We start from the raw sequence: 19,125 nt of genomic DNA on the forward strand, positions 1-19,125 counted from the left end.
ATAACCGGAACACTCAATAAAACTCCCATTCATAACCAGAAGGCTTTAAAACCTCATTTTATAGTTCTGCAACCCTAAGATGGCATTATCTTAAATTTTAATTTATATTTAAAAATGTAAATTAAAAAGCCCATGCATTTCAGAAACTGTAGGTTGCTTAGTTCTGAGCATGCGGAGGCTGCTCTGTGCATCTGTAGGTTTTATTATCAGCCATTTGGATGCCGCTGCCCCTCATAACCCCAGCCTGTCCACATCCTCGAGGCATCTGGATCTGCTCCCATCCGCCACGATGGGAGTCCAGGCCATGTTTCATGTGGGACTCCCTTTGACTCATTTTGGAAGCATTTGGGCTCTGCTCTCCTGACACCACCGCCTGCTCTGGCCAGGATTTCTTTCCCGTATTTGTAGAGTCCTTCCTGGAGGCTTACTGTAAGACCTCAGGGCTTCTCCTGTGCCTGGCATCATGTAAGCTCGTTGTAGGGGGGATAGGCCTAAAGGCCTGGGAGTTTCTTAACACTCCCGGGGCCGTCGCACCCTGGAGCCCAGTTTCTTATCTCAACCCAGAATTACACGAAAGCCCTTTGCATCTTGTTGTCCAGCCCTGGACAGGCTGGTTCCTGGGATTTTGAAGGTTGGAAAGGGTCTCCTGGGGGTCCTACTCAGAGACCCCATTTGTTTTGCTGATAATAGGGAAGCTCAAGCCAGCCAGAGGAAGCCGCTGGGCAGGTGGCGCTGGCTCAAGGCCCGATTTGCTTTTTCTCACATCTGGAGAAAGCAAGAGAAGTCGCAGAGCCACCACAGAGCTGCTTAGATCAGAGAGGGGAAGACCTGGAGCCCGTTCTGTTTCATCTGAAAGACACCTTCTGGTGGGCGGTGTTCACACTTCACTTCAGGAGGGAAGGGGTCTCTTCATTCCCTTGGCGGATGGGTGGCCGGCGGAGCCCGGTGGAGCTGGGGGAGAGAATGCACGCTGCTGCAGGGGTGCTAGACCCAGTCAGTCGCTTCTGCACCAGTTGAAACTTGCTCCGGATCCATTCAGCTGAGCTTCTTTTGTGGGTCTTTTGGAATTCTCTTGGGGTTGGCAGACCAGGTCATGTCTAAGGACAGACTTGGTTAAAAAAGTGATTGGTCTGGAAGGTAGAGCTAGGGGTGCCTGGCTTTAGTCTACTGTGCTGGTTAAAAAATGATCAGAACTGGTCACAAACTTGCCGGTCTCCTCTCCGTGCGCAGACTCCAGAAAAGATACCTGATTCATTTTTCTGTGAGACCAAGAAGACTATTGCAGGGGGCTGGAGCGATGGCTCGGAGGTTAAGAGCGCTGGCTGTTCTTCCAAAGGTTCTGAGTTCAACCTCCGTCAGCCACATGGTGGCTCACAGCCATCTATACTGAGACTGGGCGCCCTCTTCTGTGCAAATGTACATGCAGACACAACATTGTATACAGAATCAGAAAAGAAATCTTTTTTTTTTAAGACTTGTGTGTCTTTATCCCTGGATGTAGGATGACTTACCGGCTTCCTTTGTTAAATCCAGTGTTGCAGCACACTTCACCTCGATGAACACCTGTGGGTGGCAAATGGGCGTGGGAAATGGCCCCTTCACGGCGGTTCTTTCCTTCTCAGTTCCAGTTCCACTCTGGGGACCTCCACCCCCGAGAGGGGCTGTCTCCAGCCTTTGCTGGCTACCACGTCCAGCACTGATGTAGTGTTTTGTCGTGGGTGGGTATCTTGGCGTGCCCCTGCTGTGTGGTCTTGAGCACCTGCACCACCTCCTGTCCTCACGAGGGCATTTAAGTGTGCTGCTGCCTGTGGCAAAGAATCCAGCTTACACATTGATTCCTTGTCTCGTGTCAACACCCCCCCCCCCCAGCTGCTCTTGAAATCCATCCAGAAGACGGAGGAGGAAAGTGGCTGGTTTCCATGCCCCCTCTCCTGAGAGCCTCTCGTCTGTTAGCAGGTGACAAGTGTGGCCCACGGTCTCCTAGGGAAGCCGTTCCCCGCCCCGGCTGCCCCCCAGTTACTACTACTCCTTGCTTGGAACAGTTCAACAGAAAGAAGGAAGTGAAGGGGCAGAATGACTTGACTGTTAGCTTCTGGCCATAATCCCAAAGGCTTCCTCTGGTTAGCTGGCTGGAGTGCTGGGAGACAGCAATGCTGGCCACCCTGGCTGAGTGAGGGCTGGTCAGTGTGTGTGTCTGTACTGCTTCTTGACTGTGCCTTGCATGCAGAGACGCCACATAAAACTCCATTCTGTCATTCAGACCACCAATCCCAGAACTTTCTAGATCCATTGAGACCCAGGGAACTCCTCTTCCCTTATGCCAGCGGGACCGGCCTATGTGATCCCTGACTCAGTGGTGTCTGAGTCATAGCTGGAGTGGGATATGGCACCTGGGTGGGGTTTCCCCTGGTTTGGGGAATCAGGCATGGGGAAGGACAGCGAGCCTCACCTGTGACTGTCTTGATGACGGAAGGGTAGACATTGTTTGGACGAAGGGATGGGTCTGTGCTGCCTCCCCTCTGTTCACACCTGTCTCTCTGGTCCCCAGGTACTGCATCTGTATTGCGACACCTGCTCTGTTCCCATCTGCAGAGAGTGCACACTCGGCCGCCACGGAGGCCACAGCTTCGCCTACCTCCAGGACGCCCTGCAGGACTCACGGGCACTCACCATCCAGCTGCTGGCTGATGCCCAGCAGGGCCGCCAAGCTCTCCAGGTCTGTTACCTACCTCACTGACTCAACCCTTCCTCGTGCCTTCTAGAGGGCGAAGGAAGGTGGGTAGGCAGATTACAATGCTGGGGCCATGGACTAGAGAGACCTGACATTTTCCCCCCCATGAATTACACTATGAGTTCAAAAGACAAGAAACCCGTAGAAGAAGCTTGGTATTTGTATTTTGAATTACTCCGTGTTAAAGTTTTTTGAAGTCATTTCTGGGGGCGTACTGCTACGGAATTAAAAGCACCATGTTGATAATTTAGCAGGGGTTTGTTTTGCTTCACCCTTCTGAGAGTTGGCTACAGGTGTGTGCCAGCTGCCACGCCTGGCCGAGCTGGCAGGGTTTATTGAATACATTTCTCCGTAGCCATCAGTTTTGTTCGGTGACATGGAAGCAGTCTTTTCTGATTACTTAGAATTTTCCATGCTTCCCCACCTCCACCTGATGTTCAAATATCGGTTAAAGAATATATCTACAGCTGGAGAGGTGGCTCAGAAGTTAAGAGTACTGGCTGCTCTTCCAGAGGTCCTGAGTTCAATTCCCAGCAACCGCATGGTGGCTCATGGCTCATGACCATCTGTAATGAGATCTGGTGCCTTCAGGCATGCAGGTGAACATGCAATGCAGATAGAGTACTCATGCATAGAATACATAAATAAATCTTTTAAAAAGAGAGAGAGAAAAAAAGAACATCTCTGGAGTGTCGGATCCTGCTACCAGGATTGGTACTTTAATTTATCCATTTATTTTTGAAAAGATTTTATTTTATTTCATGTGTGTGTGTTTCTCTGTGTGTGTCCCCTGGAGCTGGGAGTTACAGGTGGTTGGTTGACTTTGCTATATAGGCACTGGGAACCGAACCTGGCTTCTCTGCAGGAGTAGCCAGTGCTTTTGAGCAGTGAGCCCGCTTTCCAGCCTTCTTTTAAAATGCCTGAAGGGCCGAGGGGCCTGGTGTCCCTTGACCTGGACTCTGGAATTCCAGGCAAGCCTTGGCCACATGAGGCCCCACCTCAACACAAAAAACAAAAGGCCTGTGTAGTGCTCCTGGGTGCTTCTTAAGTTACTATATCTCCATTGTTTGCTCTGTGGTGACAGGTCTGTATCTTCACGGATACTGTGCCCAGTGTTTTCTTTTGTGCTGTTACAGTTAGGATTCCCCAGGAACTGTTTCTCCCTGTCTCCTGGATACGGTGTTTCTGGCCACTATGTCTGACTCAGAGCTAAGAGAGGCTCAGAGGGCTGCTGAAACCTCTCCTGCCCTCTAGGCCTCCATATGATCTTAAATGTCCTCTTGCTGCCCCTGGCATTTTGTTTTTAAATTGAGACAGGATTTTTCTATTGACTGTTGTTGAACTAGACCAGGCAAGCCTCATATTCACAAAGGTCCTCCTGGCTCTCCTCGGATTAAAGGTGGGTTCCCCTGAGTCCAGCCCTCCTTTCTCTGCAAGGAGACTGAGCACCCAGACAGGCCAGGGGATGGGGCCGGGCTTGTGTTTGTTTCCTTTTGTTGTTTATGACAGTGTTTCTCTGTGTAGCCCTGGCTGCTCTGTAGACCAGGCTGCCTTCAAGCTCACAGAGACCTGCCTGCCTCTTCCTCTGCCTCCTCAGTGCTGGAATTAAAGGCTGGCACCAACACCGCCTGGCTTATGCAGTACACTCTTTGTGCTTTGTGGGCTCATTCACCCAGGGGAAAGAAATGTCTTCTCAGGATTTGATGGAGGGGTCCTGCAGAGATGGCGCATCCGTTAAACCCGGGCTTTTGCAGTACCCACACAGCAGCTCACAACCACTTACAACCCCAGCTCCAGGGGTCTTGATACCTCACAAGGTACACATGCATATGTGCAAGAAAACAGTGAGATATAAAAGACTTAGAAGTTTGTTGTTGTCTTAAAGTGAGTGCTTAAAAGGGCGAACTCTCACATACTTAAAAGATTGTGTTTTCAGTGAAGAAAAGAGTAGAGGGTAGGAGATTTGGTATCTTGCTCAACTGTCTGAGCAGAATACTCAAGCATAGACCACGGGGCTGTTGGTCGGGGGTCAGTGTCCAGTGTTGATCTGGAGCTTGTGTGGCGTGCTGGGTTGGAGGAGCAGGGTGGCAGGTGAGTGCCTGCATTGGGTTGGTGGCATACTGTACTAAGGGAGACACCGCTGCACGGATGGTGTGTGCGCACACGTGTGTGTTCTGTAACTGTGCCCCGCGTGCCCCTTCCCTGGGGTGCCAGCATAGATGGGGAGAGGGAAGCCGGGGTGGAAGGTGGGGTCAGCTGACTTGCCCCTGAAGCTGTAACTGCTAGGTCAACCATGGAGTGTGGTAGTCCCCAAGGACCGAGGGCTGGCGTGGTCTGGGTTCACAGTGCACAGATGTTTGCACCTGGGCTGCTGGGTAAGACCAGGGCTCTGTGTTGCTGAAACAGGTTGTGGAGGAGAAACACTGTCCTCAGTGCTCCTGAGCGCGAGGGGTGTAGGTGTGCTCCAGCGTGCGTGGCCATGCCTTTTGTTTTTCTAGGAGAGATGTTTAAATTTGCACATTGAGTGTATACGCAGTAACCTTTGGTCCCTGAGCCCTGGAAAGGTGGGTAAGCCGCTGGATGCAGTAGTGGGGTGAGGAGTCCACTCACACGACACCAGGCATTTAAAAGCCATCAGTTGATGGTGCTTGCTACTCACGGAGGACCCTCGCCACCTGCATAGGGTGGCACAGTTCAGGGGGACCCGCCCCCATCTGGTCTGTAGCCACTGCAAGCAGGAGATACGCATACATGCTCAGGAATAAAATGAAGCCGGGTGCCAGCGCTGCACGCCCAGTACTCAGGAGGCAGAGGCCGGCGGATTTCTTGAGCTTGAGGCCAACCTGGTCTACCAAGTGAGCTCTGGGACACCCAAGGCTACGCAGAGAAACCCGGGGGGGGGGGGCACAGACCTAAATCAGAGGACCATGTTTTAGCTCTCTGCAACTCTTTGATTTGATGCCCCCTTTTTGGCCTTCATGAATATATGTATACACATGCATGCACATAAATAAATCTTCATAAACATTTTCCAGAGGATAGCTGCAATTTCTAATATGAGAGTATCTTTTGAAAGCATTGTATAGACTTGAGGCCCTTAGTTAAATATGTATTTAAGTAATTTGTTTATTTTTACTTTATGAGCATTGGTGTTTTGCTTGCATGTATGTCTGTGTGAGGGTGCCAGGTCTTGAGGTTACATGTGGGTGCTGGGGATTGAATCCGGGTCCTCTAGCCATGGTCAGTCCTAGCCATCTCTCTAGCCCCGTTAATTTATATTTATAAAGGTCCCTTAATGGGATTCTGTTCCTCCTTACAAAGTCTGAGCATGGCTGAGTTTCATAGTCGGGTGTCGTAGTCCGGGTACTGACGGCTGCAGGGTGGTCCTGTCAGCCACCTTCACCTCTACAGCAAACTCCCCCAGCTTTCAACATTCAGGGTGTCATTACACAACTTCTGTAGACCTGGCTGGCCTCTGAGATGCTCTGAGCCCTGCTTTGGAGCACTGGGATTGCCAAGAGTGGAAGGGGCCTCCATAGTATTCACTTTTTCTAGTGAGTTACACTTTTCAGCCTTCTAGCTTCGTTTAGAAAAAGATTTTCGGGCTGGAAAGATGGCTCAGTGGTTAAGAGCACTGTCTGCCCTTCCAAAGGACCCGGGTTCAATTCCCAGCACCCACATGGCAACTCAGAACTGTCTGTTAATGCTGATTCCAAGCGCTCTGACTTCGTTACACTAAACACATATAAAATAAAACCGAATAAATAAAAAGAAAAAAAAAAGGATTTTCTGAGCAACCCAGCAAACCGAGGTTGATCTGTATGCTCACAAGTGCGCCCCTCCTTACTTCCCTAAATAGTCAAAGCGTAGAAAGATTCGCTGCTTGTTGTTCCCCGTCGGAGTCTCTGCCACAGTCACTGATCGAGTTTCTGTGGTTGTGTTGCTGCCAGAACCCAGGACTCACAGCCAGGATTTCGTCTTGTATAAGAAGCCTGGTTGGCCTCCCTTTGAGGGCATTTCTTACCAGCCATCCTGCCTGACCCTGACTTTTAGACTGTGGTAGTGTGTTTGAATAGTGGGAATTATTTCCCACAAGCATCTGGGATTTTTAAATTTGTTTTGTTTTTGTACTGTATTTTGTTGTTGTTTGGTTTTTTTGGTTTTTGTTTTGTTTTGAGACAGGCTTTCTCTGGGTAGTCTTGCCTGTCCTGGAACTCACTCTGTAGACCAGGCTGTCCTCAAACTCAAACTAAGATCTGAGTGCTGGGATTAAAGGTGTGTACCACCATCTGTTTTTATCTTTTGAAATTACTTCTGGGCCTGTTGACTGCCAATCAGAGCTCCTGGGTTACGACTGAGCTTGCAGCCTGCTTTGAGTCTTACTCACAAGCCCTTGAAATATACATTTCTGTAAAAGGGAACCCCAGACCCCAGAAGCATGAGGGTCCTTCCAGTGCGTTGAAGATTTCAAAGAGAACTGGCTTCCCCCCCCCCCCCCCCCGTGGGTTTGTAATATTTTGTTGATATGGTTGTCAGAACAGCTTGTAGGATTCCGTTCTCTTCTTACACCATGTGGGTCCTTGCCCATTGAACATAGGTGTGTTTGTGTCCCCAAAAGGGTTTCTCTGTGTAGCCTTTGCTGTCCAGGACTCGCTTTACAGACCAGGCTAGCTTCGAACTCACAGAGAGCTGCCTGTCTCTGCCTCCCCAAGTGCTGGGATTACAGGTGTGCATAGCTGCACACAGCTCGTTTATTTAAAATTAAAAACATTACTATATTTGTGGGTGTTTGGCCTGCAGAGTTAATACACCAAATGAGTGCCCGGGGCCCATAGAAGCAGACGGCAGCATTGCACCCTGGAACTGGAGCTGCAAATGATTGTTAGCTGTATTTCATGTGGTGAGCTGTAGGATTGTCGCATTACTAATTCTTGTTTCGGGACAGCCAGGGCTACACAGAGAGGCCCCGCCCTGTCTTGAAAGGGAAATAAAACCATAGCCCTGCAGCTTGTAGTTGGCTCTGTGGGTGTTAGTGACCCATCTGAAAAAGAGGGTCGTTGCTCATTAAATTTTGTACTTGATTTACTTATTTTATCTGTTTTTGGTTTGTTGAGAGATAGGGTCTAGATGTAGCCGTTGGCTGTTCTAGACCTCAGAGGTCCACCTTTCTCTACCCCTTCCCCCCACACCTTCTAGGGATTAAAGGGTGGGCCATGGCTAGGGAAGCTCTTGGTGTATGCTGCTTAAGAAAACTAAGGTACAGGGGCTGGAGAGCTGGCTCAGTGGTTAAGAGCTCTGTTGCTCTTGCAGAGGACTCAGGTTCAATCCCAGTGTCCATGTGGTAGTTTATCTGTAACTCTAGTTCTAGGGATCTGATGTCCTCTTCTGACCCTTTGCCAGCACTGGGCACACACGTGACTCATAATACACGCACTCGTGCAGAACAGCCAGTCATGAAATAAGTCTAAAAGAAATTAAAAACCCCTTGTTTCAGAAAAACATTAAGGTGGAACAGTAACTCGAAGGACAGGAATTGGCCGTTTTCAGCTTTAGGAATAAAGTGGACAGATTCCTCGGCTGAACTTAAACTTACAGACTGCCTAGAGCCAGCTGTGACTAACACCTCACAGGGGTTGGGATTGAAGGGCAGCTGCTTGAAAGACAGCAGGTGCTCGTTAGAGGAGCACTGAGTGTGGCTTGCTCGTACTGAGGTTCGGTCTCTCCAGGCCAGGAGGGAGCATGCAGGAGCCCCCGTCGTGCTCCACAGAGCAAGCAGGAAGTGCCAGACTTCCTGGCAGGGAAGAGTGTCTGTAGAAGGGACTGCAGGCCCTGTGTCCTTTGGGTAAGCAGCTATGATGGGTACACCCGCAGCACCATAGACTTTCTGCGGGCAAGATGGGGTACAGGGTGCCTGCAGAGCTTGTCTCAGAGGATGAGAATTCTGGGTCACAGTGGTGGCTGCACCACAGGTACAGAATGTCACCAATGGTAGTTTCTGTTCTTGGTCAAATAAGAACTGTGAGTTGGAGTTGGCTCAGTGGGCCAAGTCCAGTGACTGGATATCCGTCATTGGGACCCGCCTGGTGGAGAGAGAGGTTGGCATCTACAAAGTGTCCTTAGACACTTTTCCACACGTGCACCAAGGTGCAGGCACGTGCGCACGCACAGGTGTGATAGGTAAATGAGTATAATTAAAAAGGAAAAGCATGGTCTACAGACCTGTTTCTTTCACATCTCATTTATCAGCCAGGCACTGAACCCTGAATAACAGCCATGTTTGGCTCTACGTGCCTTCTCTTGGGTTTCTCTCACGTTAGTGGCCTTTTGACCAGGGTTAGAAGTAGTGGGAGCTGGGATTTGAACCTGGGTTAGCTCACCAGCCTGAGTTGCTGAAGACTTACTAGTTGGGTTGTATCACTTCCTATGTCTTCTCCTGGGAGCCGTCTGCCCAAGCAGGTGTCTGTCACTGCTTCCTATCAGTTTGGCGCTGTGCCTTATGTTTTCTGTACCCACCTGGTTGGATCTGCTCTAAAGTGGGTTCCTCTGACAGTCGGGTCAAAATCCTCATTTAGTTCCTCGGTGTCTCAAAGAAATCCTTGCAGCTTTTTTGAGACACTTCATGTAATATTAACGAACACACCAGGCCTTCTGTCCAAATTAATTTTTTATGAACAATATGTCTGATTGAGCTGGCTGATGGGGCTGGGGCTGGTACTGGAAGACATAGGGCCCCTGGCTGCAGGGCGTGATAGATGGCTTTCTTAGGTTAGATGAGGTGATACTCCCAGAGTGCACATTGTGTTGGTTCATGTTGGCTTAGGGGAGATGGCTGACAGCAGATGCAAATGTGGTGGAAAAGCCACTGCCAACCCGTGCGGTTCTTCTCCCCTCTCTGCCAAGAGGCCCTGCTTGGCCTGCAGGGTTTCTTTCAGGGGTGAGGCAGTACGTCCAGGAATTCTGTAGCAAGCCCAGAGACAGAGTCTTTACAGCTGGCACCCGTTCTCACTGTTGAGCACAAAGCCAGCCATGCTGGCTGCTCCTTTGCCAGAGTGACTCGTAATGGTCTGATACTCACCGGAGCTGCCTCTTACGAGACTCAGACTCGGCTCTTGCCAGCAACTCTCAGTTACACCGCCGCAGGTGCCCACGGTGGGGTCTAAGTGCCAGCCCTGCAGGCCTGTTGGGAGCTATAGGAGCATTAGGTATTAAGTGAAGTCCCTTCCTAAAGCTCAAGGTTTCTGCTTGCTTTTCCAGCTGAGCATCGAGCAGGCACAGACTGTGGCAGAACAGGTGGAAATGAAGGCGAAGGTGGTCCAGTCGGAGGTCAAGGCCGTGACAGCTCGCCACAAGAAGGCTCTGGAGGAGCGTGAGTGCGAGCTGTTGTGGAAGGTAATGGGGTGCGCCCCCCCCCCAGCTGGCTTCCCCAGGCCTGGCCTACACGGAACCCCAGCCTCGTCTCAAGACCTGAGGCCCAAGCTCCAAGTTTAGAAACAGTTGGTAATCTTCCAGAAAGTTTAGGGTGGGAGTGTCCCCGGAATGCTGGGTGTCACTCAGGTAGCAAAGCTGCAAGAGACCCTTTGAGTGTTGCCCGGGAAGGCTGGGCTTCAGGTTTTCTGCTCACCCTGGAAAGGAGGCAGACAACAGGGAGACAATCAGAACTGTTAGCAGAGGGCTGGGTAGGAAACAGTCCTTACTTTGGGTGTCCTGGCTGGCTGTACTTCTTGACCCCATGTGGAAAACCTCCACTTGGGAGGGTTGTGTGTTTCCTTTCTTCAGGAATGTTGAAGGCAGGGAAGAGTGGCCTACGTATTGGTGGGCTGTGGATAAAAATGGCCAGCCATGGCTCCTAGAGGCTGGTGCTCAGCCCGACTTTTCGGCTGTTCTGAACCCAGATGTTACGGTGAAGGTGTGGCGTTTTGCAAAGCTGACCTGTAAGAGGCCTCCTGAGCCTGTTTCCTGAAACCCTGTCTCGAAAGACAACAACAAAAAAGCCATGCGTGGTGGTGCACGCCTTAAGTCCCAGCACTTGGAGGGCAGAGGCAGGCGGAGCTCTGTGAGTTTGAGGCCAGTATGGTTTACAAAATGAGTTCAAGGCCAGCCTGGACTGTTAACACAGAGAAACCCTGTAACACCCCCCCCCCCAAAAAAAAAAAGATAGTCCAAGATAGCCAAGGGTACACAGAGAAGCCGTGTCTCCAAAACAAACACTCTCTCCCCAAAGATGCCTCCTGGGGTAGCTTGTTTTGATGCAGTACTATGGTAAGGATAGCATCTTAGTTCCAAAAATACCCATAAAATTAATTTATTTTAAAGGACTTCCCTTGTAGCCAGTCCCTGCTACTTTATGGGTTCTTTTTTCCTCCCCACCCTTTATCCTCCGTGCCATCACCCCCTAACACTAGATAGGAGAGAGAGAGAGAGAGAGAGATCCTTGAATCTGATTGTTGTTGGTTGTTGTTTCTTCTTTGTAGCTAGTCTTTGGTGCTTGGTAGGTTCTTCATTCTGTCCTTTAGTCCCTGTTCCACCCCCTATCACTAGAGAGAGGGAAGGCTAGAGGGTAGAGAGATTGAGATCCTGAATCTAATTTCTTTCTTATTTTTTCTTTGAGCACAACTAACAAACTGCAGCCAACCGCCTTGCATGACCTCCAGCCCCCTGCAGGGCCTTTCCACCTCATCCATCTTACTGGCTTGTTTGTTGTTGTTCTACTGAGGAAGGGTCTCATATAACCCATATTCCAGGGTGATTTCTGTAGGATTTTGTTAATCCCTGGCAAAGAGAAGAGTTATCCTTTGTTACCTAGTCCAGTGTTGTGGAGAAGTCAAAGCAGCATGGCGTGGCTAGTCCGTATCACACCTACGCTGGCTTAGGGAGTCTGTGTGGTAGTGCTCAGGGCGAGTCCTCTCCTCAGTTAACCCAGTTGGGAAAGCTCCCTCACAGACAAGCGCGGAAGGCTGGGCTAGCATTGTTTAGGCAATCCCTGGCTGAGACTGCCTGCCCAGGTAATGTGGTTTTTACCAAACTGACCATTCGGACCAGTCAGGCCTGGTGTGGTGGCTGCACATGTCCTTCAGCTACCTGCACTGGAGGAGCTCAGAGCAGGTGGATCCTGTGAGTTCAAGTCCAGCCTGCACTTTTACATGGTGAGTTTCAGGCTAACCAAGGCTACATGATTTTAGACCCAACATCCAGAACCCCCTCCCAGACAACAATGAAACAAAGTAGTAAGACTGAGTGAGAGTATGTGTGGAAAGTGTGGAAAGCAAGTTAAAAGCACTTAAGGCTCTTCCACAGGGCTGGAATCTTGAGTTCCCTGAGATCCAGCACCTCTGGCCTCTGTGGGCACATGCACTCAATGTGTACACACACACACACAAATAAAATGTGTTTGTTTTTAAATCCAGACCTCAGAAAAGTTGGTCCTTATATCATAATCATAAACCTTGTAGCTCTCAGCTTCGAGGTTCTGGCAAACCACGGGAATTGACTTACTTGGGGCCGTCGGGTCAACTTGCCTAGAATAGGGGACTATTGAGATTTGAGTGCAAAAGCAAAGAGAAAGGAAATTTTTCTGTTTTGTGAGGTAATCGTCTCCTACTTCCGCATAGCCACACTTGGTGCCTCCGGTCCAGATCTCAGTGTGGGCGTCCCACCCTGCTGTCTGCGCTTGGTTTCAGCTTCTGTCCCCAATTCCTCTCTCCCCTCTGCAGGTGGAGAAGATCCGCCAGGTGAAGGCCAAGTCTCTGTACCTGCAGGTGGAGAAGCTGCGCCAGAGTCTCAACAAGCTGGAGAGCACCATCAGCGCTGTCCAGCAGGTCCTGGAAGAGGGCCGCGCCCTGGACGTCCTGCTGGCCCGAGACCGCATGCTGGCCCAGGTGCAGGAGCTCAAGACCATCCGGAGCCTCCTGCAGCCCCAAGAGGACGACCGAGTCATGTTCACACCCCCTGACCAGGCCCTGTACCTTGCCCTCAAGTCTTTTGGCTTTGTTAGCAGCGGGTCCTTTGCCCCGCTCACCAAGGCCACGGGAGATGGCATCAAGCGAGCCCTCCAGGGTAAGGTGGCCTCCTTCACCGTCATAGGCTATGACCATGATGGCGAGCCCCGCCTCTCAGGCGGCGACCTGATGTCGGCTGTGGTCCTGGGCCCCGATGGGAACCTGTTCGGCGCAGAAGTGAGCGATCAGCAGAATGGGACGTACGTGGTGAGCTATCGGCCCCAGCTGGAGGGCGAGCACCTGGTGTCGGTGATGCTGTGCAACCAGCACATAGAGAACAGCCCCTTCAAGGTGGTGGTCAAGTCAGGCCGCAGCTACGTGGGCATCGGGCTCCCCGGGCTGAGCTTTGGCAGTGAGGGCGATGGGGAAGGCAAGCTCTGCAGGCCCTGGGGCGTGTGTGTGGATAAGGAGGGCTACATCATCGTGGCCGATCGCAGCAACAACCGAATCCAGGTGTTCAAGCCCTGTGGCTCCTTCCACCACAAGTTTGGTGCCCTGGGTTCCCGGCCTGGGCAGTTTGACCGGCCAGCTGGGGTGGCCTGCGACGCCTCCCGCAGGATCATAGTGGCCGACAAAGACAATCATCGCATTCAGGTCTTCACCTTTGAGGGCCAGTTCCTCCTCAAGTTTGGTGAGAAAGGAACCAAGAATGGGCAGTTTAACTACCCTTGGGATGTAGCAGTGAATTCTGAGGGCAAGATCCTGGTTTCAGATACCCGAAATCACCGAATCCAGCTGTTTGGGCCTGATGGGGTCTTCCTGAATAAGTACGGCTTCGAGGGGTCTCTCTGGAAGCACTTTGACTCTCCACGGGGCGTGGCTTTCAACCAGGAAGGTCACCTGGTGGTCACCGATTTCAACAACCACCGGCTTCTGGTCATTCACCCCGATTGCCAGTCTGCCCGCTTCTTGGGCTCAGAGGGCACCGGCAATGGGCAGTTTCTTCGACCACAGGGTGTGGCCGTGGACCAGGAAGGGCGGATCATTGTGGCCGATTCCAGAAATCACCGGGTGCAGATGTTTGAGGCCAATGGCAGCTTCCTGTGCAAGTTTGGTGCTCAAGGCACTGGCTTCGGGCAGATGGACCGCCCGTCGGGTCTTGCAGTCACGCCGGATGGCTTGATCGTTGTGGTGGACTTTGGCAACAATCGAATCCTCATCTTCTAATCTCTCGTCTTCCGGGCTTCTGTGGTCAGGGTGTGCATGCGTGTGTCTCTCTCTCTTTTTCTTTTTCTTTTTTCTTTTTTCTTTTTTTTTTTTTTTTTTTAATTTCAAAGAAGAAATTGTCTCAGGGATATTTCTTTTCTTCCTTTCCCTTTTTCTTTTTTTTTTTTTTTTTAAGACAACAAAAGTACAACATTGCTTAAGTCCTACCTCATCTTATTTTTATTTTTATTTTTTTACAGATGAATGTAATTCTCTTTTGTGCAGGGATTGAGCCTGTGAAGTGATAATTTCTATCTACCTCAAATCTTTGCATTTCCTTCTGTAGCAGTCCTCTTTGCTCCTCCTCGGAGGTCACATTCCCTTCCCTCGAGGGCATGTGATGCACAGGCCAGCACTCCTACAACCCTGGCCACTGAAAGCATATGATGGGGTGCATTTTGTAGATTGAGCCAAGGAAACCCAAAAACTACTAAGTAAAAAAGAAAAATATAAGATGTTGGAAAGATAGGATTTAAAATTCATAATTCTAGTATATTTGTGTTCTTGAGAGTACTGTGTTTGTGTGGGGTTAGGTTGTGTGATTTGTTCTTTTGTGGGGGGGTAAAAACTTTCCTTTTTTTAAATGCTGCAACAGAGAGCTTTTCTCTGTTCACTGGTTACCTCAGCGTGTCTAACATCTTCATCCCTAGGAGATATGGCTGTGGCTTGCTAGCCAAGAAAAGCAGACCATTCGTATTTTAGGGTATCTAATCTTTGTTTCTGTTAAGGAAGGTCTTGAGAGTGAGTGAGCGAGAGTGTGTGTGTGTGTGTGTGCGTGCATGCGTGTGTGTGTTTTAAAGCCATCTTCGTCTGAGGAGAAAAGCTGGACTTGACACATGACATCCCAGGGAAACTTTTCTTCCCAGTTTGCTTTCTAAGAAATAGATTTAGCTCAGGACTCTCGGTTGAAAATGTTCTCAAAAGTTAACTGTTGGTGTTCTGTTGTTTGTAAAGACTGATGTAGAAGGAAATAAGTTAACCTTGTTCTCAGAGGCTTTTCAGATGTGGACGGGGTGCCACAGAAGTGGAGGGTGCTGGAGAAGCAAGGCACCCCCACATCAGGGACTGTTCAGGAGGGTGGGGGGCCTTGCCCCAGGTGACCTTTCTGCGAGAATGTGTGTTAGGCAAAGGGATAAACTTTTATTTGAAAAGCACAATTTGTTTTCCTGCTTTGGAAGTTCAGGGAATATTGAAGAATGCTTGAATGACAAGTAGGAACACCCCATCCCCAACCCCTTGGCTCAGGTCTCTTTCTCAGGATCATTGGACCTGAGTGCAGTGGGGCCTCAAGATTAACATGAATCCTACTCCCTTCCTCAAAGGCCTTTGAATGTAAAGGATATGTGAACCAAATCACCCCAACAGGAAGTGCAGGACACAGTATATATCCTTCCTTAAACCTGTACCAAAGAATAGAGGCGCAGGGGTGTGTGGACCGAGGGTGAATCCCTTGTAAGCTATAGGTTGGGCCTTCTCCACGACCCCGACTGTCTGGGAGTGAGGGCCCATCATGCCTCTGTACCTTTCCCTCACTACTGAGATCAGACCAGATTCCAAAAGGGCTCTCTTCGCTGGCTGAGGACAGAAAACTGCCAGAAACAGACCAAAAGATCCGTTTCTGCCCACAATGGATTTGGTTTTAAAATGAAACTTAACAACTGCATCAATTCACTTTCTGTCATCCCAGAGGAAAGGTGATGATGGGAACGCTGTGATGAGTCAATCAGGTCGCATTGGTACAGTTGATTTGCCAGTATGAACTGTGGTGCTGAATCCCATGGTTTTAATTTTAGGATTTCTGAGTAATCTAAGCAGGGAAGCGGTGCTGGCGTAGTTTCACCAGGGAGAGTGATACCAATCCGGCAGCCCCAAAGGTAGTAGCTTCAGCTGCCCACTCCCCTTTCCGGGTCCCGGGGATGGGAAGGAGGGCCGCTTATTAAGAAACTCCTTTTAAAATTTAATGGCTTCTTGCCCGGTTCATACATACTCCCTTGGTCTCTGTTTTGCCCCCAAAGTGTTAAAACTGATTCTTTCGTAGACCAGGGTCCACGGGAGGCAGTCTCTTCCCCGCTCTTCCCAGACCTCCCAACAAATTGCCCCTAAACACTCAACACAGCTGGCTTTACATCCTTAAGTGGTGATTCCAGTTGAAGAAATGAATCTTGATAACATTCTAAGAAACCTGCTTTTAATTGTGGCCCAGGGGAAAAGCTGTTTTTCAATGCTATTTAAGTTCTGTTCCATTTATCTTCATATTCCTCTTCACAGCTCCCCTGTGGCACTGGCTCTTCGGTGAGATTTTTTTTTTCCTGGTGAAAAACAAAAATAAAATACTTGGCATTTTACTTAGGATTCGACTGTGAGGGCTTAGGTTCCCGCCTCGTGGCTGAGATGGTTGAGTCTTAATGAGTAAATGGATAGAGAAGTTCCAGCAAAGTGGGCGTGTCCCTGGAGGTCCGTGGCGCTCTACCTTTCTTTATTCTGAATGGTGTGTGGTTGGCTTCTGAGCAACGTGGTCATGTTTGGAGGACTTTTGTTTTTAAAACAAGGGGCCATTTGTAGCTGCCCGAGATTGACACCTGGCCTGTGGGGGAATTGGTGCTAAGCACTTTGGTTTGGAGAGTGTTTATTGTGTGACGTGGGCTGCCCCATGTCAGGACATGAGCCATGGCTGGTGCGCACCTGCTGCCCATGCTGAGGCTCGATGCACAGGTGGGACAGGAAAGAGATATCCTGGGTGATGTGGATGAAAGGAAACTTTCTCTGAGAGAGAGACAGACAGGTTATGGTCCGCGTAGAGCTCCCCCGGCCAGGTGGCAGGAGCTGGAGAGGGTGACGCCCTGTTGGAATTCTAGTATTAAACACTTAGTTACTGCCTGGGTAACATCCCAAAAGTAGAGCCTGAAACTAATCACTCGTCTCCAATGTGTCGATGAGAAGCCGCCCTGTCTGCCTCCGAACCGGTGCTTCGTGCCTGGCAGGGGGCTTCTCAGTTTGGCTTGGAGCCCCGTAGTCTGGGCTGTCCCCCAAGTGCACTAAACTTCCCTGGTCAGTACCCTTAAGTCTAACTTACCTGGGGAAGCATACAAGGGTACCCTAAACCGAACTGGACTTAGCGTTGGGCCAAAGAGGTTGCCAGGATGGAGGCACCGTGAGATCGACGGCTCAGGCTGTTTCACTCTAGTTAAGCCAAAGCTTGATCCTTTGGGTCGAGAAGCCTTTTAAGCTGGAAGCAGCACAATGCTCTTTGTGTGTTGTCTCTTGGGTTTGGAAGATTCTGGGGTTGCTGTGTTCTGGTAGGTAGTAAAAGGTATGCCAAAGTTTTAGGCTTGTTTTTCCTGTCATTTGAGAGATACATATATATACATATAAATATATATATACATACAGTGGTGCCAAAATGTATTTATTTAGAACATCTTTCCTAATGAGGTTCTGACAGTCTCTGGCTGTATGAAGGTTGACGCCATCACCTGTGCGGGGCCTTTCTCTGGCTTCACGTGGTCCGGGGTCACGGGACAGAGCGACCCTTCACCACACTGCTTCGTTTATTGATTTTTCTACCTCGCTTTTGGCAAAAAGTCCTCTACCTCACATCAGCACCTGATGGGTCTTGAAAGGGTTAGGGTTAGCCGTGGGGTCCGCCTCCAGAAGACAATGTTCAGGAATCTAGAACTGATTTCCTCCAGTAGAGAATATTTGGCCTTGAACAAGAGATGAGTCGATCCCCCAAGTAGTTGTCAGCCAATCCCGCTTTCCCCTGCCACAAGCCCAGTTCTGCGCACAGTGTTCAGGCCTGCTCTGACCTGCTGGAGAACTGTACTCGATTTAAGGCCTTTAGGTCTCTCTTCTCTTCAAGAGAAAGTTGTTTTATCTGTCTGGAGTGTCTCCAAGCATGCCCTTTTAGTGGGAGCCCTAAAGGTCTGGTGGGGAGCATCAGGTATGTGAAGGGAATGAGAATCTATGACTTTGTGATTGTATTTGAAGCTGTCTGCACCCAGCAGGGTCCTCCGTCACCGTGGTGCAGCCATTTCTTTCTACAGCGACTGGTGACGGGTGCATTGCTCTTTGTTTTGACTTGTTCTTCCTACCAAAGGCAACATTTTGACATTTGTTGTCCCCCTTCTAACCCCCCCTTCTTGTTTGTTGAATACTTGATAAATTTGAGAAGCACATTATCAGGAAATGCTGTACTGTTAGCCTTCTACCTCTGTACATCCCCGGCAACCTTCTGGCCTCCCTGGGTGAGCGCATCCTAAAGGCCGCTGGAGTAGCCGGGTTTTGGGTTTATAAATAAATAAACGTCACCGTGAAGAAATACCTCAATAATGTCTATTTTTAAAACTGGTCTTACGGGTTAACAATCCAGCCTGGTGGGCTGTTTTCCATCATCATTTAACCAATGATGGTTCTAAATGTTTTTGTGTATTCACATGGTCTTAGACCTCCTTTTAATGATTGTATTAACTTCGAGCTCAGGTCCTGTCTTACGGCTATCTCAGAGCACACTGGCTGAATGGTGACGCCCACGCGGCAGTGCGTTTACTTTCTTTATAACCAGCTTTGCAATGGCTCTTCGTGTTCCTGGCAGTCTGTCGCTGTCCCTTTAGAGGGACGCTGTGTGGGGCTTTCTTGTTTTTAGCGTGGTAAAGTGTCTTTCCCCTTAACCTCGATGCTGGTGAGGGTGGGTGGTTTAGCAGTGTTTAACTAGCATGTTACACGTAGTTGTGGGTGGGAGGGTTGTTCGGTTTGTTTTAATGGAGCTTGTTTAATACTTACCCATTAGCTATCATGCCTGGTCAGCCAAAAAGAAAAAAGGAAAAAAAAGCTTTAATCTTTATGAAACTATAGACTACATGACTCAGTTGGGTCTTTTTTTTTTTTTTTTTTTTTTTTTTTTAAGAAAAGTAAATACATTTCTGGGTGGGGTCCAGAGGAGTGTTGTGTTGCCTGAGAGTGACCAAGTGTCCTCTTCTCACCAAGCCTAGGGGAAGGAACACACTGCCCCTCCCCTCCTGGTGGCAGAACACTGCAAGCCCACCCGGAATTCCAGCTGCCTCTGCCACTTTTGGAATTGGGGCATTTCAGAGCTCGTCAAGGAAGTGGGTGGCTAGGGGAGTTTCCCCTAAACCTCAAGACAAAAGTGTACTTTATTAATATTATTTCTCTTGCAAGCTCCCTTTGCCCCCTTTT

General features: G+C 49.6%; 1 protein-coding gene across 1 annotated transcript; it reads left to right on the forward strand.

Annotated features, from left to right (window-relative positions):
- The first annotated feature begins 289 nt into the window (after positions 1 to 289).
- On the forward strand, positions 290 to 13,893 carry Trim71 (tripartite motif containing 71). The gene is made up of 4 exons (XM_060386123.1): positions 290 to 313; positions 2,549 to 2,716; positions 9,986 to 10,120; positions 12,442 to 13,893. The coding sequence occupies exons 1-4, from the start codon at positions 290 to 292 to the stop codon at positions 13,891 to 13,893; spliced, it is 1,779 nt and encodes a 592-aa protein (XP_060242106.1).
- The last annotated feature ends 5,232 nt before the right edge of the window (positions 13,894 to 19,125 follow it).

The sequence above is a fragment of the Meriones unguiculatus genome, chromosome 6 (assembly GCF_030254825.1).
Source record: "Meriones unguiculatus strain TT.TT164.6M chromosome 6, Bangor_MerUng_6.1, whole genome shotgun sequence".
In the NCBI taxonomy this organism is placed as follows: Eukaryota; Metazoa; Chordata; class Mammalia; order Rodentia; family Muridae; genus Meriones; species Meriones unguiculatus.

What these genes read in the sequence shown, in the direction of transcription:
- Trim71 (XM_060386123.1), top strand. Translation starts at nt 290, where the DNA reads ATGGGAGTCCAGGCCATGTTTCAT. An exon ending in GAGTCCAGGCCATGTTTCAT is followed by an intron (nt 314 to 2,548) that starts GTGGGACTCCCT and finishes TCTGGTCCCCAG; the next exon opens with GTACTGCATCTGTATTGCGA. An exon ending in AGGGCCGCCAAGCTCTCCAG is followed by an intron (nt 2,717 to 9,985) that starts GTCTGTTACCTA and finishes TTGCTTTTCCAG; the next exon opens with CTGAGCATCGAGCAGGCACA.